The sequence below is a fragment of the Mustela nivalis genome (genome assembly GCF_964662115.1).
Source record: "Mustela nivalis genome assembly, chromosome: 3".
Lineage (NCBI taxonomy): Eukaryota > Metazoa > Chordata > Mammalia > Carnivora > Mustelidae > Mustela > Mustela nivalis.
Genome location: NC_139022.1, coordinates 104122510 through 104147200, shown reverse-complemented (window position 1 = coordinate 104147200; position 24691 = coordinate 104122510). Strand labels below are relative to the sequence as shown.

Below are 24691 nucleotides of genomic sequence, written 5' to 3'. Positions count from 1 at the left end.
CCTAAGTTGGAGCTGATGCAGGCCCTACGGGGTTCTAGCCCCGCCTGAGCCTAGCTCAGCCTTCAAAGCCTAACGAGAGTAAGTCCTCCTAGGGGCGCCACGGGCGGTGAGTGGAGGAAGTGCGGCCAAAGAGGCCACAGGCAGCCCCCTCCTCAGACGCGCCTCAAGGCCTGGGCCGTGGGCTGTTGACGCGCCAACGGCGGAGAGGGCGCGCGCACGCGCAAGAGGGGGGCGGAGGGAGCGCGCTCCGCGCCCGCCGCCGCGGCAACTGAAACGGAGGGACGCGAGGGCGGAGGGCGCGAGCCACGGGGGGAGGATGGGGGAGAGATGGTGGGTAACGCGGAGCGCGCGCTGACGTCGCTCGGAGTCACGCACGGAGCGCCGGGTTACGCGCCGACGTCTGGCTGCCACGACTTGCCGTCTGCGGCGGCGGCGAGCGGATCCCGCAGGGGAAGGAGGAGGAGGAGGGAGAGCCAAGGGGGCTGTGAGTGAGCGGGAGAAGCAGGGTGTGAGCCGGACTTGCCCGCGGGAGGGAGAACGAGCGAGAGCCGAGCCAGCCATCCGAGCCGCCTCCTCCTCCTCCCCTCGGCGTCCCGCCCCCGCCTGCCAGCCCGCCCTCCTTCCTCCTCAGCCGGCAGAGCCCGACTGAGGCGCCGCTCGGCTCGCGCCGCTGTCCAGGACAGGTGTGCGCGCGCGCGCCCTCCTCCCCCTCCCCCTTTCCTCGCGCCAGCCTAGCGCCTGCCTAGCGCGCGCCTTCCCTCCCTCCAGCCCGCGCCCTCCCTCACCTGCGGCAGGACAGCGCCCGCCCGCCCGGGTAAGCCCCTCGCGACCTTCCCTGCTGGCACTGCCACAACTCGAGGTGCCGCCCACCCCGTCCCCTTTAATTGCGCTCGTATGCCCCAGGAATAATTACTGTACCATCGTAGACATCCTCGCACCCTCCCTCCGGGGACTCTGGCAGTGCAGCAACATCCCCCCCACCCCCGTAGCGCACGAACGAACGAACTCCCACCTCCAAAAAAGAACAAAATCACACGCCCCTTAAAAAAAAAAAAAAAAAAAAAAGACAATCCTACCTCCGCAGACGCTTGTAGACCACCAATGGTGACGTTTGCTTAGCAATCCCTAAGCCCCATTTCCCCTGGCCACCTTCGCCCCGGGCCTGGGACAGTGCGCCAAATGTGGCCGACACTCCCTGCACAGCAACCCTGGCAGGAGGGGAGAGGAAGGAGGGTTCTAGGCTTCACTACCAACCCCTCCTCTTCTCTGTTCAACCCCCACCCCCGCAATGCATACACCCGCCCAGGATGCGTTGTAAAAATAAAAAATAATACATTGGTGCTGACATCGCAGATGAAGGCAGGCCCAAGGATGGGTGGTCCGAACAAGGCATTTTCGGAGCTAGGTCAGCTCATCAGTCTCCTCTGCTTTTGTTTGGGGGCAGGAGGAACGGATGCGAATCTGGAGGGTCTTCCCTTTGAGTGACAGTGGGCTCCGGAAGCGGTTTGAAATGTCTGTAGAAGGGACCCCCACAAATACATCTGCCTTGTTTCCGAACTTGGGTAGAGAAAGGCCCAAGTCCGGCTAGGGCAACTTTCTTTGGTTCCTTGCTGTCTACCCCCGAATTAATGCCACCTTCATTTCCGCTGTCTGTGAGGGACCCTCTTAAGGGTTCTAATTCGTTCTGTCGGGCCAGGTGCTTTTGGAGAGCTTTTTGGCATTGGTGTCTATGCTTGTGTCCCGTGTCCTTGGAAGGGAGGTCCCAGTGCTTTACAATAGACGGAATTTGGTTTGACATCTTTTGGTAGATTGTCAGAGGTGAAAAGGAAATTTTTTTTATTACTTCAAGACCCCTACTGCTTCCAACCCAAACTGACGTTTGCGAATTGCGGCTTTGAAAATTGGAGTGTTGACTATAAAGTGTGGAGAGTTGCTGATTTCATTCCTTTGGGTACTAGTAAAACCTTTTAAGTATCAGCCGGAAGAGAGTGAGCTATTGACATTTGCATCGGTTCTATTTGGGCCTTTTGGGTACATAAAATGTCGGGTTCTCAGAATCTTTGATCGAATTTAGAATGTGTGCTACGTTTATTTAACTCTTTTGCAAATGCTTAAAATGAAAACATTTTGTGAAGTGCGAGGATTCTCTTCAGATTTTGAATGTTTAATTCATATCTTTAAACATTAAAATAGCATTGGAGAGGCATAATTTCAAAGATTAGGTGAGCTATAAGAGGACGATAATGCTTTTTAAAAAAAATTGATTGATGAACTACTATTACTATTTCTTTGTTGTTGTTAAACGTTAACATTTACTTTACCCTTCATTTTTCTGATAGCCCTGAGAAGAAATGGGTAATTCCTCCACTTTAAACCCTTGCAGTACAACATTCCAGTTAGTTTTAATGATTTGAGTATTGAAGATAATTGTCTAGTTTAAGACAGGTATTTAACCTAAGTAGTACTTGACAACACAATTTCTAATATTCTTGCTTCTCTTTTATTTTGGAAATCTGTGGTATTAATCAGCATATTGTTTCTGTTGGGAACTCCATAATCGAAAGGGTTTATTACCCAGAGGTAGATTCCCTCCCTCCAATTTTATTTTATACGTATGTGTTAATTTTTACTTTTAAAGACTAAAGCTGAATTAGGTTATTTCAGAATCTCCAGAATCACCCGTAGTTAAGGCTGAGGAAGACTGAGACTTTTTTCCTTCTTGTTCTGCCTAATGTTTGTTTCACTTATGAACAATTTTTTGTTGGTAAGAGTTTGTTAACGACATAGAGATAGTGGGATTAAAAATAAAGCAATCTCTGTTCTCTTCAAAATGTGTGTAGTATTAATAAAAGAGCACAAGAAATCTAAAGATATTTATCAGGTTTTTTAAAGTAAGCAAACTTGGAGTAGAAATAGAATATTATTTGATGATTTTTAATTAATACCTATATTTTGCTGCATATTAATATATTTCGTTTACCCTTTGCCTTTTCTACATTGTATTGAAATCATCAGTTTAATTTTACAACCGTTTGTTTCAAAATAACAAATTCAAAAAGCTAGACAGTAGAACTGACTTTTCATTTTCCAAGTATACTATTTAAGTAATTAGCAAATGGCTAGAAGTCTTTTCAAACCTATAGATTTTCTCATGGAGTTTCAATGTTAGGATGCAAATCTAACTTTGAAATTCTTTTTAAGGTTATAAACTTTTTAAGGCTTTACTCTGAGTCAATATTCATTCCTCCCAGACTGTTAAGACTACTGTATTCTGTAGCCTAAGGAAAGCCGCCTTTCACCACCATGCCCTCCCCAGTCTGACCGAAGCCCCACAGTTACAGGCTTATCCTGAAATTAACTTTTTGAGTAGTGAAAATGTACTAAATATCCAATTTACCATTGAATTATTTTGGAAAAGCCATTGTTAACTTTTTTTATCTTTTAGATACATTTCTAAAATGGGAGAGAAACTGGTAGTATATAATGACAAAAAATTTATACATATATAACAAATAGTGTAACATAAGTCAGTGCAAATTATGTGGAGAGGTCCAGGTCTCAGTCGTTTGCTGATTTGGGCTTCAAATTCCCAGTGTGAGCATGCAAATGATATTTAACTTGTGCTTTGTCTAGAAACTTCATCAGTTGCCTCTGCGCTGGGGAACTAAGAATTCAGTTTCTGGTGACAGACACCTTTTAAGAAAATCAGGGTGTTCCTAAACTCAAACCGTAAATATGGATGTAAATATTTGGGACAGAGAGCAAGAAATTTAGACTCTAAAGTTGGTCCAAGAAGACGAGCAGTTTTAAACCGTAGTTTTCTGTCCTGGAGGAAGCAGTCATTAGTGTGGAAGGATGGGAGGCACGTGTCCCTTCTTCGCAGTCCCATTGGGCTTCTTGCTGCTGTGAACTCTCTTGAAGGGGCAAGGGCTTGGTTCTGCACAAGGTAAACCTCAGAAGAGCAGGAGCTCTTCTAGATCAGACTTATACAGATCTTAGCCTCATTTTACAGCTGGAAACGTAATACCCCGCCCTGCTCTGTGTGGAGACCCTGCCACTAAGCGTTTCTGTCCCAGTTTGGGGCCAGGGTCTATCCAGGGTCCTGATCGCTACTGTGTGAGCCTGGAGGATCCACTGCTCTTTCTCACTTGAAATTTTGCGCAGTCGGAAGTTCGCCAACAGTTCTTCTCTCCCCTTCCCTGCAGACTTGGGGACAAGGGAGGGAGTTCAGAAAAATCAGTACTAAAACGGTACAATGTGAATCCGGAGGATGCCCCTCCGCCCCCCGCAACTAAGGAGAAGTTTTTTATGTGGCCCAAAGTCCAGATTTCTGTCTCTCAGAATGGGCCTCCCCCTCAGGGAATCATTCCAGGGACTACTGGACAGGTGGGTGGTTCTGGGGCTGGTTCCCACAGGACTACTCCAGTTTGCTCTTTGGTAGCCATCGTGCTTTGCCCTGTTTCTTGCTCTTTAGTGGGAAGTAGCAAACATCAACCCAGAGCTAAAGGAGCTAATGTGGGTAGAACGGGACCCTTGCTAAGAGAAAAGGGAAACTGTGAATATTTCGCAGGCAGGTTTGCCTAGGTGATGAAAGGATATATTAGGAGGCTTTGAGGGCTCAGTCATTGACAAGGCTTATGTACTAGAAGGGTCTGGGTTTCTTGATCATTACTTGATCTACCCGTTCGTTTTCCAGGAAGCTTGCGCAGGTATGTACTCAGCTGTCTCTGGGGCTGAATGAGGGAGGCAAGACTCCTTACTTTGGGGGTTGAGGGATGTTCAGTGGGAATGGAGCCCACAAATGGGACAGACACACTGTTCTAAGGATGGAGGCAAAAATCCATGCTTGAGAAAGCCAGGAGTAAGGCTGTGAGGTCTGTATCCCCTGAGCCCAGTGCAGAAGGTGATAAGGAGAGTGTAAGGGGGATCCGCCGGGGTTCCCCTGGAGATAGGCCTTAGCTTTCCCTCAACTGTTAGAACTACAGACTGCAGGGAGGGAGTATGAGCATTTGCTGTATATATAGGAGAAAGGAAACAGGCCCCAGATTATGCCTTAGATCTAGGAAGATGGAATTCACTTATTTCCGAGCCCCTTTCCGAGACCAGACACCCCCTTTAGCAGTCACTGTCCAAAGATTCATTGGTTACTTTGTGGTTGGTAACATAGCTGTCACCTAAAAACCATTAATCACTTAATGTTTTACTTTTTGAGAGGTGGGGGCTCTCCTTGACACTTAAGAGTTTCTGGGAGGAGGGGTAAAACAGGCGAGCGAACCTGCGTTAATGAAACCCGTAAGGAACTGCGTTTCCCAGGAAATTCCTGACATTTTTAGCTCGTGAATTTCCTAAATCTTGCTTGGTTTTCTCTTCCATTCTGGGTCCTTCCAGTGGGGAACAAGAGTGGGTCGGGGGCTGACGCCTCGGTGGGGCCTGGTTCATCCGCAGAGCTGGCCGGCAACCCAGGTTGGGCTCAGCCTTGAGCAGGGTGCCCCCCTTCCCCAAATCTCGGAAGGAGGAGGGGGAGGCAGGCGGGTAGTTGTGGTCCCAAAGGGGGCTGGTTGATGGTTTTTGGGTGAGTGTGGGGTTTCTTTTTGATTGTTGCTGGGGGGGGGAAGGGCAGAGCCAACGCAAACAGGCACTGCGGGCACCCCGGCCCTGGTGCGACTGCCGTCCTCTGCTCGGCTCCCCCCCGCCGGTGAGTGCGCCCGCCCGCCCGCCCGCCCGCCCGACTGTGCGGGGCTGCGGTTGGGGGGAGGGGGGAGCGGGATCATCTGAGGCCAGAGCCGCTGCCGTGCGCGGGGAGGGGGAGCGGCGGGAGCGAGGGGAGGGACGGGCTAGGTGTCTGCTGCTCCGCGCCACTGCTGCCGGCGCCCCGTCCTCATCCCAGGCAGCCCCTTCTGCAGCTAAGGGTTACCGCCGCACCATCTCTCCTGTTCCTTGCCCGCCTCTGCGGCCAGGGCTCTGCGGTAGGAGACAGCCCAACCAGGCAGTGGGTGGGCCTGTCTGGGTTTGGGTTTGGGTCTGGCTGGGGCCCACAGGGGTGGGTGGCCGTGACTTGGTGTCCCCTGTCTGCTGCGGGCTCACTTGCCTTTCACAGGCCCTTCCCCCACATTCTCTCTTTGGGGTCACTGGAAAGCAAAGCTCAGGCCTGATCCCTGTGCTTAGTATGGCAGTCCCCTTCTAACCCCTGGTCCCCCAACTCCCTGGGCCGAGGCCGCTCAGGGTCTGGCCAACAGCGACAGCCACAGTGGTGGTGGCGGCAGCAGCTGCGACGCGGCGCGTTCCCCCCCCCCCCCCCCAGCCAGGGGTGTGGGGTGAGGGCCGGCGGGTGGGCGCCGCCTGGCGGGCGGGCGGGCAGGGGGCTGGCATCAGGGACGGGGCGCATGTCACGTGCTGGCGGGCGGGTGGGCGCGTACAGTAGGGCGCCCTGCTACTGTACTGGGGAGTCAGTGCCCTGTTACCGGGTCTCGTCTCTCCCGCAGATCTCGCGAGAGTGGCTGACTGGCTGTGGGGGTTGCGGCGGCAGCAGGCGGAGCCGGGGAGGGAAAGCAGCGGCGGCTGAGGCGACTGAGGCGGCGGGCGGAGCGGCAGGCGGCGGCGGCGGCGCGGCGGCGGAGCGCAGCATCATGGCGGACCGAGACAGCGGCAGCGAGCAGGGTGGTGCGGCGCTAGGCTCGGGCGGCTCCCTGGGGCACCCAGGCTCGGGCTCGGGCTCCGGCGGGGGCGGTGGTGGCGGCGGGGGCGGCGGCGGCAGTGGCGGCGGCGGCGGCGGGGCCCCGGGGGGGCTGCAGCACGAGACGCAGGAGCTGGCCTCCAAGCGGGTGGACATCCAGAACAAGCGCTTCTACCTGGACGTGAAGCAGAACGCCAAGGGCCGCTTCCTGAAGATCGCTGAGGTGGGCGCGGGCGGCAACAAGAGCCGCCTCACTCTCTCCATGTCAGTGGCCGTGGAGTTCCGCGACTACCTGGGCGACTTCATCGAGCACTACGCGCAGCTGGGCCCCAGCCAGCCGCCCGACCTGGCCCAGGCGCAGGACGAGCCGCGCCGGGCGCTTAAGAGCGAGTTCCTGGTGCGCGAGAACCGCAAGTACTACATGGATCTCAAGGAGAACCAGCGCGGCCGCTTCCTGCGCATCCGCCAGACGGTCAACCGGGGGCCCGGCCTGGGCTCCACGCAGGGCCAGACCATTGCGCTGCCCGCACAGGGGCTCATCGAGTTCCGCGACGCTCTGGCCAAGCTCATCGATGACTACGGAGTGGAGGAGGAGCCGGCCGAGCTGCCCGAGGGCACCTCCTTGACTGTGGACAACAAGCGCTTCTTCTTCGATGTGGGCTCCAACAAGTACGGCGTATTTATGCGAGTGAGCGAGGTGAAGCCCACCTACCGCAACTCCATCACCGTGCCCTACAAGGTGTGGGCCAAGTTCGGACACACCTTCTGCAAGTACTCGGAGGAGATGAAGAAGATTCAAGAGAAGCAGAGGGAGAAGCGAGCTGCCTGTGAGCAGCTCCACCAGCAGCAGCAGCAGCAGCAGGAGGAGACTGCCGCTGCCACCCTGTTGCTGCAGGGTGAGGAAGAAGGGGAAGAAGATTGATCAAACTGAATGGAAAAAAACCCCCACACACATGCATACACACACACACACAGCCACACACAGAAAATATACTGTAAAGAAAGAGAGAAAATAAAAAGTAAAAAAGTAAAAAAAAAAAAAAAAAAGAAAGAAAGAAATAACTGTTAACTCCAAGGGAGCACCACCCACAGAACCTCCACCAACTGACAGTTTCTCTTCCTGACTTGCCACCCATCGCTGGATGTTGTCCACTTTATCCACCATATAAAACAGTAAGCAGCTGCTAAAAACAAAAAACAAAAAAAATACAAAAAGTAATAACATTATATGAACTGTGTTTCCTACTTGATTAAAAAATATAAAGAACTGAGTGTTTATTTCCCTAATTAACCAAGAACTTTTGTACACGTTTAAGCTATTATTATTAAAAGTGTTTGCAAAATGGTCAAGATTATAATATTGCTGAATTATATAAAAGTCCTTTTCATGTTGAGCTAACATTTGACTTTAGCACAAAAAAGAGATATTTTAGAACACGTAAAATAATATTTTTAGTTTTTCTCATTTTGTTACCAAATTTCAAACCTTACATGGAGGTTATTATAGTATATTTGACACCCTATATACCTGTGATTAGAGATGTGTATATATATGAGGGCTAGGCATGCTGTGTGTCTGAGCTTTGTCTAAATGTTATGCAGAAGTTTGTAGAGTTAAAGGTACGTAGGTTTAATTCATGCAAGGTAAACAATAAGTGCTCTCTTTTATACAATATGCATTGCATCTGGACCTTAAACATATAAAAATGGTCAGTGAAACTTCTGTGAACATGAAGAAATTATTAAAAAAGGCATTTAAATGAAATTTGCTAAGTTGTGATTTTTACGGTTGGAACCAAAGTTATTCAAATAGTAAAAGGAAAAAGAGAAAGAAAGATAAAGGAAATCTCCCATAATATTTTTCTGCATCTGTTTGCTTTGACTGAGTAGGTGTTTTGTCATTATTGTGTATATGAGATGTATCGTTCATAATATATTTTTTTTATTATGTGTAGAAAGATTTTAAAAACTAACGTGCAGCAATTTCCAGTGAACCTGTACTTGGACATCAGGTAGCGAGTCTATTTGTGGTCACTAGCACTGTCTCCTAAACTAGTAAGAGGTCTGAAGCTGTTCTTTGATTTTTGCCAGTGCTATTAACTTATGTAGACCTGTTAAAAAGCAGAGCAACACAATTATAGTTATCCTACTGAGCCATGGATTCTGAGTTTCATTTTAAAAGTGAAAGCCAAGTTGGTATGTGTAAAGGATTTCCATGTAGCTGTGGTGCTAGTTATTACTGGCTACATTATATGCTAAATGTATTTGTGTTCCCCAAGTGTACAAGCCTATCAAAAGTATGTTCTATAACTCATATAATTCAAGGTGTAGGGTATGAAAATGCAAAGCTTAGGAGAGCACTTTACCAAGTTGGTGTCCTCCAAACTGAAATTGTTTGTAACGATAGTCTTTACAGGATTTCATTTAAAGATGTTCGTGTGCTTTTAATTGACAACTAACTTCTTGCTGCTGTATAGTAAAATATTAATATATTTTTATCATTAAACTGCTGCATGACTATCATCTTTGAGTGAAGAGAAAATGTTATAAAAAAAAAAAGATGCCTTAAACAGTACATTTTGGTTTGGAATTCTGTAGAAAGTATTTTGGTTTTAAAAAAAAAAAAAAGGATCTTGTCTGACATAGAGAGTTCTGGGAATGGAATTGTTTCTTGGCAATCCAGCCATATAGATCTTACTGCTGTATGTAGAAGACACCACCTGTAGGAGCTGGAAGGTATCAGTGCTTCTCACATTGTAAAGCATTGGCCTAGGAAGGTGAAACTGGTCTTTTTGAAGGATTTTTTTTTTTTCTGCTGGTTCTTTGGGTTTTGATTTGATATTTTAAGCTTCCTGGTTGAGTGTGTTGTCTTTGTTTTTGAGATCTACTGTATGTGTTGAATAACAAGCTATTTCCATTGTACTGTGCATTTTCCCATTAAATTGTTTGCTTTTAATATTCATACAATGTTAAATATGAGGTGACCGTACAATAGTTAGGAATTTCTTTACTTACAAAAATCACTGGAAATGATTAAATTGCTTTTCCCCTTCCCCCAAGGTGCATTTTTCTTATTTCCATATAGTAAAGTTGAGCTTTTACAGTGCATAATGTGACATTTGGAATGCTTATCAACTGCATGTAAACATTAATAACCTGCACTTTTTTGTCTTAAGGTTTGTTGAGCTGTTTTGTTCACTGTACTTTTACTGTGATATGGAAAAGACTGCATTCTCTGTGCTGTTACTAGTTAGGAAAGAGAATTGCTTTGATTTTGTCTCTTGTTTACTATAGCTTCTTAAAGTTAAGCCTTGTACTACAGGTTGTTGGAGTACTCCTAGATCAGTGTTTCATAGTAGCCAGCAATAAGTAGTGCAAGTCAACAAAAACACAGCAAACTTAGGCAAAGTGTCCTTTCTTTGAGATGCGAGTTCTTTCATGAGGTTTTCTTTAGGGTCAGAGTTACCTAAAGTGAAGCCTTTCTTACCTACAGACTTCAGATTCTGCTTGGAATCCTACCGGATCAATAAGCACATATATTGTGCAACTGTCTTTACACTATAACAGTTAAACACAATCTTACTAAGATTTTGAAACCAGTGTCTGATTTATGGTCAGTGGGTTTAAAAAAAATCCACATGCAAATCTTTTAAGACTTGAGAGGTGATCTTAGAAAAGACTTAGTGTCTGTAAAGATGCTCTTTTTTGCATCTTACTTTACCTCCCCAAGCACCCTTCCAACCTTCCCTTCCCTCTACTGTTTCATCCTTTCCTCATCCTTCCTCCCAGGTGCTCGGTACTTTACCAAGGTTCTATATCTCAGTGTTTTATGTTGGAGTTTTTCCTTGTTTTTATTTTACTGGTTGGTAAACCCTGTTTGTGCTGAAATGAAAAAGGAGATGGTATATTTGACCATATGTGTTATTCACAGAAGACAGTATGATCAAATGTGCCAAAAACAAGCAAACAAAACTTAATTCCTGACAAGTATGCCTTATTTTTAATGATCTGCTTTGTCTTACGATTAAGGTCCAAGAGCTTGGTTAAACTATATTATTTGCCTAAGTATAAAAGAAAACTTGAAATGCATTGCAATATTTACGTTCTTTAAAATGAGAGACACTGTCAAGTAATTTAATCCAGAGATCAGCCACCAGATTTGAAATGCCCATATATGTGTGTGTGTTTGGTGTTGTTGTTGTTTTTTTTTTTCTTTTAAATCACCAAATCTTTTTTTAAGCTATTTTTTATTTGTGCCTCCTATTTATCATGCTGATGTTAGAAGCAGCAGTCATCCAGCCACAGAGGGAGCTAAAGTTAACTAACCAGAACTGTAGAAATCATTATACATGCCTTTGACAACAAAGGAAGTTCATAAGAAAAGCCATGTCGGCTTTTCCTCTACTAGATACAGATTGAAGGTAGATGAATATTTGCCAAATGGAAAGGAGAGACAATGTGAGTCAGGAAAGACAAACTTTCCCAGCTTCCTAAAAGCCATGGAGAGTAGAAACCAAAACCAACAGGGAAATAAAAACCTTGAAAGTCTCACTTTCTAGTCCCATGCAGGGGTTGAAATTTGACTCAAAGTGGAAAATATATTGATATGTTTTTTTAGGTCTTCACATCTAGAGATGGATAACTATTCCAATTTGATTTTTCAGGTAATGGAGAAAGCTGCTAGTAATTTTAACCCCTGCCTAAAGAAGACAGATGATTTCATTTGGGAGCAAATACTTACTGCCTTGAAAAATAGCACTGTAATAGCCTATGATAATTAGTTGTAGAATAACCTTTATCCCTTTTAAACTATGCAAATTATTAAATAAGTGTAAATTAGGACTCAATTAAAGATAGTTGATTATATTGCAATCAGATGGCATTCACAAACTTAACTGGAGCATATACAAATGAAATCTATTAGTCTAAGAGTTTTGTATGCTAACAGAAAAATATAATTTAGCTACCTATTCTAAAAATGGTGAATATTATTAATATTGTATAATAGGACTGGGAAGACTGCCTCCTTTTTTGAAGAGAGAGAGATTAAGGATTTTTATAATTGTTTTTCATCAAATTTTAATATTTTTGTCAAATTTTTAGGTATTTAATTTGTAAAACAGTTTGCTTTGTACTGGCATACAGAAAATAGGGTATTGATTTTAAACTTTTTGAAGCCAAGTGATCAAGTACATTTGTAATAAAAGTCAATGGATCTATATCAGTTGTACTCACTGTTTTCATTTCTTATTCTTATTAATACAGGAATGCTATCCTTTTTCTGCAGGAACACTACTAAATTTGGGTGGAAGGGAGGGGAAGAGATAAGTCTGTTGATAATGAGAATCTGGGTGGGTAACTATGGCCCAAGCACTTTATATGATCTATAAGTCAATTAAGATTTGGTATATTAAAGAAGATGCATATGTTTTTTTCTTCCTGTTTTCATATGGAACTTGATGTTTGTGGGATTATCTCATTCATTGTTGCTGTGCTTTAACATTTTGCATTTGGCACTGCTGAAACTTTCTAAACATATTTTTCTTTTTATGACATTTTGAGTATATGCCAGCTGTGGTGAACCCACCATGGGCATGATTATTACTTCTGTCTCCCACACGTGGTTCGCCCTCTTTTCTTCAATATTCCCACTCATTTTTTCATATTTTACACACACACACACACACACACACAGATTACCACATGATTTTAGAATGGAGATTTCTGAGATTGTTGCTGTAGTTGTTTTCATAGCTCCACAATTCATTTTCATTTACATGTGAACATTTTTCCCCATTTAAAAAACTGAGATACCAAATCTAATGACTTTTTTCCCTTTGCTGAGTTTTTTCAATATCAGAATGAGATCCTGCTTTCTATGTAAAAGGATGCTTAAAAAGGGGGGAAATCTTCAGCAACTTAGGTTTGGAACAATTGGTGATAACTCTGAGTATAACATTTATAGTTGAATATCTTTAAATTTGAGTATCTTAATAATTTGGAGAGATATTTTTTCATGAGAGTGGAATGAATAGGAAAGAATTTATTGGAATTGCTTATGTAAGCAAATTCACAAGTTATTTGTGTTTTCTGTTAAAATTTATCCATTTCTAAATCATAAATTATAATATTTCTGGGTTTTTAAATTGTAAGTTAACTGAATTTAGACCGTTTGTAATAGAGTACACTATAAAACGAAAATAATCACTGCTATTAAAATTACTCTTTTCACCCAGCTGCATTAATACCATAGAGAATTTGCAACATATTTTTAAGAAAACTTGATTTTAATATTTGGGGAGTTATTTTATCCTAAAAACCTGAATTTAAGGCCTAGGCCATTTGACAGGCTCTTTTCAAACAAATTTCATTATTATGGGTTAAGTGAAGATCATCTAAACTAGCATTATCACGTCAGGTAGAATTTCATAATGCAAAAACAGCCAAGTGAAAAGTAAACAATATGATTGGTTCAAGCCAACAATTTGTCATCTTACAGCTGCTAAACTGACTACCAAGTTTTGATGTTGAATGGTCTAGGCAATTTATGTCTCTAGGAAAGCTGAGTATGGCAAAGGTCATTTGTTAGAAACCTTTTTCTTAAAAAAGTTTCATAGTTACTCATGTATTTTTATTTTGTCCCCATACGTTTGATATTTGTTTTTTTTTTTCCTTTTCTTTTCTTTTTTTCCCCTGATGTGCTTTGCTTTTGTGGAAAATTGTCTTGTTTGATAGGTAGAAACATGGTGGTGATCCTCTATATAAAATAAAGTTAATTCTTAAGGACCATAAATATTTTACTCATTTTGGAATTGCAAGATTTTTGAATTTTCATGAAAGCATACTTTGTTTTGATGACTATTAGCAGTTTGCTTATTAAACATTTTGTAACATTTCATAGGAAAAAATTAAGCTGAAAATTTAATTTTCTTGATTTAGGGTGCACTTTAATAATTTGAGAGGCCTCCAAGTTCAAGGACCAAACCTTTATATTCCGGAATTTTGAGAATCATGGAAGTACTCTTCTTAACATGTGTTTTAGTCTAAGCTGCATTAAAACAGAAGGATCCTCAGAGGACTTAGGATGTCCTTATTGTGAAGTAGCAAACTTATGGGACAGGTGACTTAGGTATTCACCTTGACTAGCTCAACCAGTAATGGGCATCAGGTAGTGAATTATTAGACACATGTTGGGATTGGGTCAAGCACCCATTCAACTGGAATGGATTGGCAATTTCCAGTGTAGGTAGTTGGTGGCATTTGACCTACCTCCCTACCATGTATGTTTGGCTTTTTTTTCTCCCATTCTCCTTTTTCCTTGTTTTGCTCTCCTTCTTATTTCTTTTTCTTACCATAGGCCTGCCAGTGACACTCAAACTTACCCCTTTAAGAGGGAAGTAAAGAAATTGCTGGCTTCTTCCTTAGAACATGGCTAACTGATCCCAGAAAGATTTCTGTATAATGAGGTAATTGGGCATTTTTTTCTGAGTGCTATTTTCCCCATAGTCTTAAGCTGGCAATCTGAAGGGCATTGAAATTGTTAAAAAAAAAAATTATGTATTGAAGAGAGTAAGAAGTATGTGTATTTTAGGTAAGTTAACTGGGGGGTGAGATTTATTATGGTTTGGAAATTTGAGAGCAGAAAGGGAAGAACTGCTCAATGTGTTCATGATTTGGAGTGTGAGAGTTATATAAGGGAATGGTTTGGGAGAAATTTTAGGTAGGAAAAGATACTAAAGTGGAGTCTTAAATGAGTGTTGTTTGCTAAGGACAATGAAGTTGATCTTCACTAATGAAGTTTCAGTAAACCCGGAGAAAATGGGTCCCTTGTTGGTTATGAGAAAGCTGTTGGTCTGTAGCTAGATATGATGATGATGATGCATTACACAAATCTGCTTTCAGGTGTAGGATGTTTGCTTTTCTGGACAAATTAAGTAGCACAATAGTGAAATGACAGCTTTTCTGGTCAGAGCCTGTTGTTGGTACTGGGGACTTACTATTTTGAGGGAAAGAAGATAAGAAAATTTCAAACTTTTTCACTTATTTTTAAACTATCAGAAATATTTATTATACAGATTACTTTCCTGGGTTCATGTTACAGTGTAGTTTAGCTTTACTTTTCAAAATGGTCCTTAGTTCACAAAATCCATATCATACCTTCATTTTACAGAACCTTGAGCCTTTGGTCCACATTAATTTCTTACAAGAGGAGAGTAAACCAGGTAAAAACACTAAACTGCAATTTTAGGTTTCTTTTCCATTTCTTTTCCATTTGCATCCCAATATTTAAGACTGTGGACTTTGTGACCCTCAGTAATACTATATTTCTGAAATTAGACAACATACCTCCCCAAACTCAAATTTCTGTTTGTATTCCCATTTTCTCTGTTACTTTAAAATTGTAGAATTCCCAAGTGTTCAGTAGTGGCAGGTAATAATATAATTTAATATATCTTGGAAGTTCTTATGTTCTTCGTAGGGTGAACTGGTAGTGTCCCAATATCCCAGGAACTTTTTTAATTATCTAAGATAAAGAATTACTATTACATTTTGGTTTTTTAATTACATAATTCAAGCATATTTGGACTCCTTTTTAGTTTAACATGGACTTACTCTCAGTAATTCTGACAGATTATTTCATTTTACCCAAATCTGTATATATTAGTGATAAAATTTCTTGGGTAAAAAAAGACCTTCTATTTTTTATCTGGAAAGTAACTTTGCTTTTTTGTTGTTGTTGTTGTTGTTTTTTACAAATGCCAAGTTCATTAACAATAAAATTATTATAATTTATTTTTTAAAATTAACATTTAATATGCTTTTCCCATCTTGCCGATTTTAAATTATGATACAATTACATTCTATAACTTGTTTAAATCTGTGCAAAGCCTTCTTAAATAGCCTCTCCCTTAGGAATTGTTTTTAAAAAATGAATTCCCAAATCTAGTCAAGAACCAGTGATTTAAATGACTGCCTTTGAAAGGATTCCTTGAGTCTAGTCAATGGAGATAAATGATAGCCCATTTCCATGCTGCATACAGTTGTTAGGGTTTATAGAGTTATCAATATGTAAAAGTACAAAAGCAGGAAAGATGTAAAGTTGCCTATAAAATTTCTAGTTTTCATTATTTGCACTATTTATCTTTGCACTTGATTTTTTGAAAGTTAAGACTAGTCACTTTCACTTTTGTTTCTAGTCTTTTCTAATTTCTTACAGAATTATTTCAATATCCCACCCAAAGCAAAACTTATATGCAATTAAATATGCTTTATAAGTCCAAGAAAATATTTCTTAGTGTTAGCTATGTAGAACAAAAATTTGTTTTGATAAAAGTTTTTAATATGGGCCTTTATTTGCCAATATAATCCTTTGTAAATGTGAGCTTTATTAAACTATTTGAATAGACAAAGTGAAAGCTTAGGGTAGAAAAAAATATATATATGTATATGAAACGATGTCTTTGAGTTCCAGCTTCCAGCCTGAGATGGCCTGGTTTTGGAGTGTTGATTTATTTTCACTGAAGTCAATGAGATCTGAGTCTAGTTGGGTAGTGGCTTAAAAAGCTGGAAGTGAAGTGGGTGGCAAGTGGCAGCTCCCTCTTTTATGTAGTTTTCCATAATGCTCATAGAGTTTCATCATGGTCTATATGATATAACTGATATTGAAATAATTACATTAAATGAATATTCCTTTTTGGAATTCAAGGTTCACTCACTTTTTGAGGGGGGAGGGCAGCAAGGGATAAGAGACTTTATTTTAACTAGAAGCATTCTTATAACCTCAAGATGTGCTCTAGGAAGAATAGGAGAACAAAATGTGTACCTGTGAACATATTTTTTGTCTTAGTGAGATTGTGCAACACAGTGTTCAAAATTGCAAAAAAAAAAAAAAACAAAAAAAAAACAAAAAACGTCGATAGTTTTGTCAATAGAACAGAATGTGTTTTGGCTAAAATTAATTTTTGTACGCTATTTAATTATTTCATTTTATAGTCCCTTCCCTGTATCCTTTTGGGTGCTTCATACTTTAACAAGTGAGAGGCCTCTCTTTAGATCTGGTTTATTTTTGGAATGCCTGAGTGTGTTTCTCGATGGGGGGGGGGGGTGCACACAGGGTGGTGGTTTAATTCTTGACATGCTCTTCTTAGCATGTTTTGGTAGTCATTCTCGATCTCATGTTTATAAATTCTGTTGAAAATTCAGTGATGTATTGAAATAGGTAAGTCCTCTATGACATAGTGTGAATGTTTGTTGCTGGACTTTATTGTAGAAACTTGTGGTTTTGTTTTCAGTTTGGGATAGAAAGTTAAACTTCCATTGTTCAAATTTTAGGTTTATCTAGTGGAATTGTGCCCGATAGTTGTCTAACTATGGACCAATTTTGGGGGATGAAGGTTGACAAATGTGTATTTGACTCTAGATAATCCTTTACTCAAAATCATAAATTAAAGGCTATAGTATTAGAGTTGTCTTAAGTTTTAGGTTGTCAGATCTTTAAATGTGGATGATGATCAGCATTGTGTTTATGAGTTTCCTTAGGGAAAAGAGAAAAATTCAGTCTCCAAACCTTTTTTTGGAGACTAAACTTACCATATATGGAAAATGAAAATATTTTAGAAAGTGGCTTTGATTATTTTTTAATGGAGTTTAAATCAGCTTAATTAATTATTTTTCCTAGGTTGAAGCACTTATTTCCCAACTTTGAATAAAGGGAAAAGATCAGCAATTTGGCCCCTTTTTTTCTGAGGCCATTTTTAGTTTTCTGCCCCCATTTCCCAACCCTAGTATAAAATGAATTACGGGTATCCCTCTAAGTCCTTGTAACCCCTTTCTTGAGATCACAGAAACCTTTGATAATCTGATGAAAGTGATGGACCCTCTCCCCAGAAAAAAAAAAAAATGCACATACACAGATAATTTTACATGCAACCTCAGGGGCATCACACATCTGAAACCCAAGATAAGGATCTCTGCTCTAAGTATAAACTCTGTAGAGAAAATTTTAATGCAATTAATTGATAAAATTAAGAATTAACTATTGGCTTAAAACATTTCAGATTGGAATTATTGTTAGATGGTGGCCCCTACTAGCAAAATGTGACATTGCAACCAGCTTTGTTAGACATCCAGACAGAAGGAAAAAAAGTAGCAATGTTCTGAGAGCTATTTATAAGGAGTCAGGGCATCTTTAGATGTGGGAGCCATTCCTGGTTCAAGGCAGGGGTCAGGGTGCCTGACAGCTTCTAGCAGGGTAGAGTTTGATAAACCACAATGCTCAGGATGCCACGGGGTTAGCCATTATCTTAACCCCTTCCTCACCAAAAGATTTTAGTTTTGTCTATTAGGAAAAAAGATGTCACTGGGAAAAAAGATTTGCCTTACAACTTTGCTGGAACACATCAGTTTGGTGATGTATGGGACACCAGTATTATTTGTGAGAAGGTACATAAAACCAAAGTAAATTATTCTCTATGTAGAACATTATTTACTAGTAACATTTGTTTGGATGTATTAGCTTTGACAATTTTTACCAGTAAATATTGGTTTTATTTAAAACTGGGAATCCAGTTTATAAATAGGATAGTTATTGTATCTGTCCTTTCCCCTTATGTAAAGAATGGTTTAAAGATTTATGCATACTTTTTACTTTTCTCTCTTGATGCCATGGAGTGAGGTGGGTGGGGTGGGGGGAAATTTTTGAGTCAATGACTGACAAAATGTCTTCTCCAAATTTAAAAATTGAGAAATCAGCACTTTAAGTCCTAACTCTATATCATTTTAGTGCATGTATTAGTTTTCATAATGATTTTTGGTGCATGCCTTTGGGCTTCTTCAAAAGTGTATAATAGGAAAGTATATTTCCTTTCTTAGAAAGGAGATTTTTTTTCTACTTTGCAACTTGTGATTACAAAAATCTTCCTCTGTGGGAAGATTAACCATGTATTGAACTACTGAAAAGTATATATTTTTAGATATACAGAAGGAATCTACATGGAGCAGCATTCAGACCTATATAGAAGTCATAGCATTCTGTATAGGACCAAAAAGGAAATAACATTAAACACTTAAACAGACTTTGTTGGGTAGAAATACCTTTAGATCTTGCATTGACTTCCAAAAACAAAATACCACAGAAGTTTGCTGAAAACTTTTGTTGTTTGAATTTTCTCTGTCAGTGTATTTAGCCCAAATACAACAGCTTTGGGTTAAACACATACATAAGAATAAAAAAAAAAAACAAAGCTTAACTAAATAGATCAGTCTGGTTTGTCAATCCAGCTTGACTGAAATAAGTAAACTAATCACTTGGAACATGAAAAACTGTCCAACTCCTCTAAGGTTTTTAACAAAATAACCTTGGCTGATGTGGGAAGATACCCACTTTGATTTCTGACCTGACAGTGAAGATTCATGCTTGACATGATTTCAAACCTGACAGTGTCTGTTTAAGGAGCTATGGTACAGTTTGCTAATTCAATCCCAGATACCTGTTGATTACCTGTGAGATCTAGAGTCCAAAGTAGCCAGCAGCCATATCCCTGAGTGCTCTGTGCCCATCAGATCTCTTAAAGTAAGCAGGGTTGGGACAGGTCACAGCTCAGATGAGTGACCTCAGGTGCTGTGGACAGCCCCAGATTCAAGAATTGTATCTGTTTTCTTGGGAGTCATCACTGAACTAATGTCCCACATGGTATTACTTACTATAGATGCTCTCTCAGAGGAGGCCCAGAGCACACATCCTAATTGCTTGTGGTACTCAGAGAGGGGGTGCTAACTCTGAGGCCCTGGCCAAATTCCAGTTTAGGGATGTGGGTCTTCTTCTTGCCATTCTAATTGGAAATTGCATCGCTTCCCATTTTCCCTGTTGACCTCAGTGCAAACTGCATTAGTCTGTTTCTTTGCCCTGGTCCCAAGTAAGATGCTGGTGTGTATTATATGGGCCACGTTCATGCCTTATCTTAATGCACAAGAGTTGAGGAATGAGTAAGCTCCATATCAAAGTGCCCTGTAGTTAGAAGGGAACTCTTGTGATGCTTTGGAGGTGAAATGGGCCCTTTTAGACTGTTGGAGAATATGCACTGGCCGGAGCCTTCCAGCCACGAGGTGTGAATTGAAACCTATTTCCCTCTTTTCTTATAGCATGTTGAGAAAATCTGTTGGGTTTTCAGCAGTCAGGGAAGGCCGGAGTTCTGCAGCTTTAATCTGGGTAACTGAAGCTGGTTGGGTCAAGACTTTGGTTTATTAACTGGGTTCTCAGATGCCACAGACTCCGTGAAAAGTCACCATTATTTTCAATGGTTGTGATAGAATTTTCCCCCAGTAGCCATTATTTTAAGATTATATTGCAGAGTTGCTTTATTTGAGCTTTTCATGTATACACAATCCCAAACTGGAAGAAATAAAAAAAAAAAAAAGGAATCCTGCTGTGAAAGGTATATATTACTCTAGATTTTTCTTACTGTAAATATTGTAAGATTGTAATACTGTCGATATTTTATTAACCAACAAATGTTAATCTATGTGAATTCAGACTTATTTTAAATGTGCTTCTTATTTACTGTGTGTGGTCCCTGTTGCTGACAGTATTAAGTTATATTCTGATGTAAGATTAACTTTATTAAAGAATGTAAACATTAATGTTTCCTTATGGGAAAACAAATAAAGTATAAAGAAGACAATTCTTTTCATTAAAATATACTGTGTATTTACACTTGCTAGACCCAGCACCACTTATAAATTTAGTACACTGTTCAGAATTTTAGTTAACACGGCTGACATGGTTGTGCTCTGTTTGAAAGTCTAAGAGTAGGTATTGTTGGAATATAAAGTTTGTATTTGTCTGCTGTGAATCATAATCTTGAAATTTCTAATCAAGTTTGTAAAATTTTTATAGTAAAACATTTTAATGACAATTTAAAAATTTACTTCTCTAAAGAATGGTCAAAACAGTATCCTTTCAAAAATAGAATTGTTCTTTAATATCTTTCCAAACTGACTTTGGTTAAATGGACCAGATGTATATTAGTTAAAATTTAGGACAAAGTTGTGATATTCTTTGCGTTTACAAGTTAATCCTTATTGGAAATGTGCCAATTATACAGTAGAATATCATTAATTTGCACTGTTTGGGGACCCCATTAAGAATGCTGAATTTTGCCAACTAAGAAGTAAGCAAATGCAATTTAAAAAGTAAATTTGAGCATTCTGTATTAAATATGTGCAGTTATTATCACATGAAGAAGCGCAGTGTGTCGGGCTGTAATATAACCATACTTGCTGTCATGTTCTCCCATCTCAGTGCTGGGAACTCACCATGTGGAAACCAAGCAAATGTGTTGTGCATCAGCCGGCTTGAGTTTGTTCAATATCAAAGCTGAAACTAGCGAGGTCTGCTGTACTGCTTATTGAAGTATTGTGATTCTTTTAGGCATTGATTCTTACAAAATATATACTGTAACAGTATACTTTGTACAGATTTAAATTTTATTTGAAAAAATGAAATAAAGTAGGCAAAAAAATAAAGATGTTTATTTTTCATGTGACTATATAAACAGATCAGTCTTTTGTTTCAGTGTCTTTGGTGAGGGGGGAGGATTGGTTGTTCTGGTTGTTCTTGCATTTTTTTTTTCCCCTGATAGATGGAAACCGTTTTTAGGACTCAGTAACAGGTATACTTGCCTGATCATTAATTGGCTGTAAGCTTTAAGTGTGTTTTCTCACACCGGAAAACTCTATTTTCTATTTTATTTTAAAACACATTTATTGGGGCACCTCGGTGGCTCAATCATTAAGCATCTGCCTTTGGCTCGGGTTGTACTTCAGGGTCCTGGGATTGAACCCCAGAGTGCAGTGGGGAACGTGCTTCACCCTCCTCCATTCCCTCCTGCTTGTGTTCCCTTTCTCCCTGTCTCTTTCTCCGTCTCTCAAATAAATAAATCTTTAAAAAAGTAAACAAATGTCTTTAAAACACATTTACTTATTTCTAAAGACTATGTGAATGACTTGCCTATCTTTTTGAGTAGTTTTTTTTTTTTAAGATTTTTTTTAATTTGAGAAAGAAAAATAGTACAGAAGCAGAGGCCGAGGGAGAAGGAATGAGAGAAGCAGATTCCCCACAGAGCAGGAAGCCCAGACATGGAGCTCAGTCCCAGGACCCTGGGATCATTACCTAAGCTGAAGGCAGACACTTAACTGACAGCCACCCAGGTGCCCTGAGTCAGTTTTATAAAAGTCTCTCGTGGTATGATGGTTAACCTAGCCCATCACAATTGAAGAAAAAAGAAAAACTTTTTTCATACATCATGCTCCTTTCCCATGGAACGGATTTTAGTCTTCTGTCGTTTTAAATTTGAAGTTGGTTTAGGGTAGTGGAAGACTTACCAAAGAGTGCATGACAAAACATGAAGAGAATCTTACGTAGAAAATAGAGGCTGTGCTTAAATATCCTTTCTGAACTGCTTTTCTAGTGAGCAGAGTGGTAGAGAGTGAAGTTACCAATGAAAATGTGACCCAGGTATGATCCTTCAGAATCGTTTTTATGAGGTCTTACAAAAGGTCAGATTATTAGATAAAAAAAAAAAAATCTTAGTTTTGTCCTCTAATTCAAAAACCAGTGGAGGCCTTAGGTGTCTGACATTTTCCCCAGCCTTTAGGAGTATAGTTAGAAGTATTACTTCTGCTTTCTCCTCATTTTACCTTTGCTGATGCTTTCACTTACCTTCAGGCTGGATAGAAGGAGGCTTGGAGCAAGTAGCTACAGCGACAAGGTTCCTACAAAAGTCACACCATAGAGAATTTTTCAGTGTACTTAAATGTATGTGACAGTGGTTACATTCTAAAAACTGATATATGGCTATAAAAATATCTCAAGATCATAGTATTACAGTTCTAGACTTTCCTGAGTGAATCCTGAGAAGGTTTCACTATTGTTGTTACTGTTTTTTTTTTCTTGCTAAAGTAGCCCTTCTTTGTAAAGAACATCAGACTAGCTGTTGGACTAGCTTCTACATCTGACAGCCACCACTCCAGTAAAAATACTTTGCTTATGAAAACTTAAAGCTGAGGGTGTCACTGTTTGGAGGGGGTAGGTGGAGTGCAAAGAAAGTTTTCCCTACATTCTGCTGGGCCTCTGATTTGGGAAGCACCCACAGAACAGGTGGGTACTTACTGAAAAGGAGACCAGATTCCCTTCTGGGCCCAAGGTAGAATCAGTCTAACTCTTGGATCCCTTTCAAAGGGATATAACTAATTATAGGAACTTGAGGTAGATAGTCTAGCCAGGATTTGCAGTAAGTATAAGGGAAGGAAAATTCATAAGCCCCTTCCTCCCTGTCTGTGACCTTACTCTTTTAAAGACTCCAGATGGGACTATGATAAAATATGCCCTGTGGATGGTCATTTTGAAGAGCAAGTAGTGAAGTTCTGCAGGGCTGGGGTGGGGTGGGGTGTGGGGGGACAGATGTGGAGTAGGTCTGACAACAGGACAAGACTTCTAGTGCCACAGAGGGAGACCCCTCAAGAAAAGGGCCCCTCATGTTCAACAGAACTCTTTGTCATTTTTACTTAGCTCTTTGTTTTCTCAAGTGATGTAATTGACAAACTCTTCCCACCACCACCTCTAAAAGATGTTAACTTTTATTTAACCATGTGGTATGTCATTTTACTTCGGCTGTTTTGCATGGTTTTATAAATCTCTTTGTTCCTAGTTCCAGTAACAGTTTCTTTCTAAGCAGACAGGACTTTCTGATTGAGAGTACAGGATTTGAAAGAGGTTCTGCTCATTCAGGATCAGAGGAAAGAAGAGATCTCCTTTTCAGTGCTTGACTGCTAGCTAACCTCAGGGCCGGCATACAACACCACCGCTTTCACTTCAGCACCATCCCCCACACTTCTGGAACTCCAGCGGGAGGAGTCACTTTTTCTTTTTCCTGAAAATGGGGATTCTGCCCTCAGAGCGTAGATCTCCAGCGTGTCTTCAGTAAGGTTGTCCCAGTTCTTCTCAACAATGATTTTTATTTATTTTGATTTGTTCAGTTTGGGCCATTTGACACTTAAGTTGGCCTTGAGGAAATGTCACAAAACAGAGTCAGTGAATGTTGCAGTGTTTAAAAGAGCAAGATATCCCCCCTTACAGCCCATGGTGTTACCCACTTAATCACGACCCCCCCCCTCAATCCTCAGGATCCTGACTCTCTTTTCATACCCAGCTCACACCTTAGACCTTCCCCAAAGGAGCGGGAGTTTCCTTGTCATCCTCCTGGGAAGACTGGCAGCAGATCTAACCTGCCTCTGTTTTTTTTTTGTCTCTGGCAGTGACACTAAGGGTGGGCCTGTACTGCTACCATCGTTTTTCCAAGCCCACTACTTTACTAAGCCAAGTGTTTTATCTAGATTACTTTATTTAATTCTTACTACCACCCTATGAGATAGGCACAATTATTTACCCCCATATTACATAAGTGGGAAACTGAGGCACAGAGAGATTAAGTAACATGCCCAGGGCCACGCAGAATTCAAGTCACAAGTCCTGGCAGCCTGATGCCGGAGCACACCCTTGGTCTCAGTCACTCTAGCATATTGTTTTCCCTCTAAGGTTCTGCCTCCTCTTCTAACTTGTAGAGTCTCCCTGACTTTGATGTTGCCTCACCTCAGGATGTACTTAGCTGGATGGCAAAGCCCATGTTCCCTGTATAGCTCAAAAGCCACACTTCCTGTTCTGAAGGTTGATTCATGAATGAATCCACATTTTCATTTCCCCCTCCCCTTTCTTTCAGGGGGGAATGACTTACTCAGAGCAGGGCTGAGGAAAGCTGGCAATAGTCTTTCCAGGCCTCTCTCTCCACTGTGCTTTTTGAAAGTTAGCACAGTCCTAAATACTATTCCTGCCTCTTCCTGCCCTCACCACAATGACTTGATCAAAGAGCTCTGTGAATGAAGCCCCTGAATTCTGTCTAGTGGAGTTGTTGATTTCTTTCCGTTTCCCAGGTTATAGTCTCCAGCAGACACCCTGTCCTGCTC

At 41.2% G+C, this 24691-nt stretch overlaps 2 protein-coding genes and 1 long non-coding RNA gene across 4 annotated transcripts in view; 2 read left to right on the top strand and 1 right to left on the bottom strand.

The window, feature by feature from the left end:
- Positions 1-5462, bottom strand: part of LOC309862079 — a 59710-nt gene extending 54248 nt beyond the window's left edge. The window contains exon 1 of the long non-coding RNA XR_014310302.1: positions 1077-5462. This is a non-coding gene — a long non-coding RNA (uncharacterized lncRNA). The remainder of the gene's footprint in view (positions 1-1076) is intronic.
- Positions 365-11894, top strand: PURA (purine rich element binding protein A). 2 transcript variants are annotated; one of them, XM_082725457.1, is made up of 2 exons: positions 365-814; positions 6483-11894. In XM_082725457.1, exon 2 carries the CDS (start codon positions 6627-6629, stop codon positions 7593-7595), a length of 969 nt encoding a protein of 322 aa, XP_082581583.1. In that variant the 5' UTR covers positions 365-814; positions 6483-6626; the 3' UTR covers positions 7596-11894. The 2 variants fall into 2 exon arrangements, with proteins under 2 accessions (XP_082581583.1, XP_082581584.1); XM_082725458.1 differs by lacking the exon at positions 365-814 and adding an exon at positions 5791-5966.
- A 2331-nt stretch (positions 11895-14225) lies between these two features.
- IGIP (IgA inducing protein) lies at positions 14226-21225 on the top strand. Its single transcript, XM_082725468.1, has one exon. It carries the CDS (start codon positions 20890-20892, stop codon positions 21049-21051), a length of 162 nt encoding a protein of 53 aa, XP_082581594.1. The 5' UTR covers positions 14226-20889; the 3' UTR covers positions 21052-21225.
- Positions 21226-24691: the final 3466 nt, after the last annotated feature.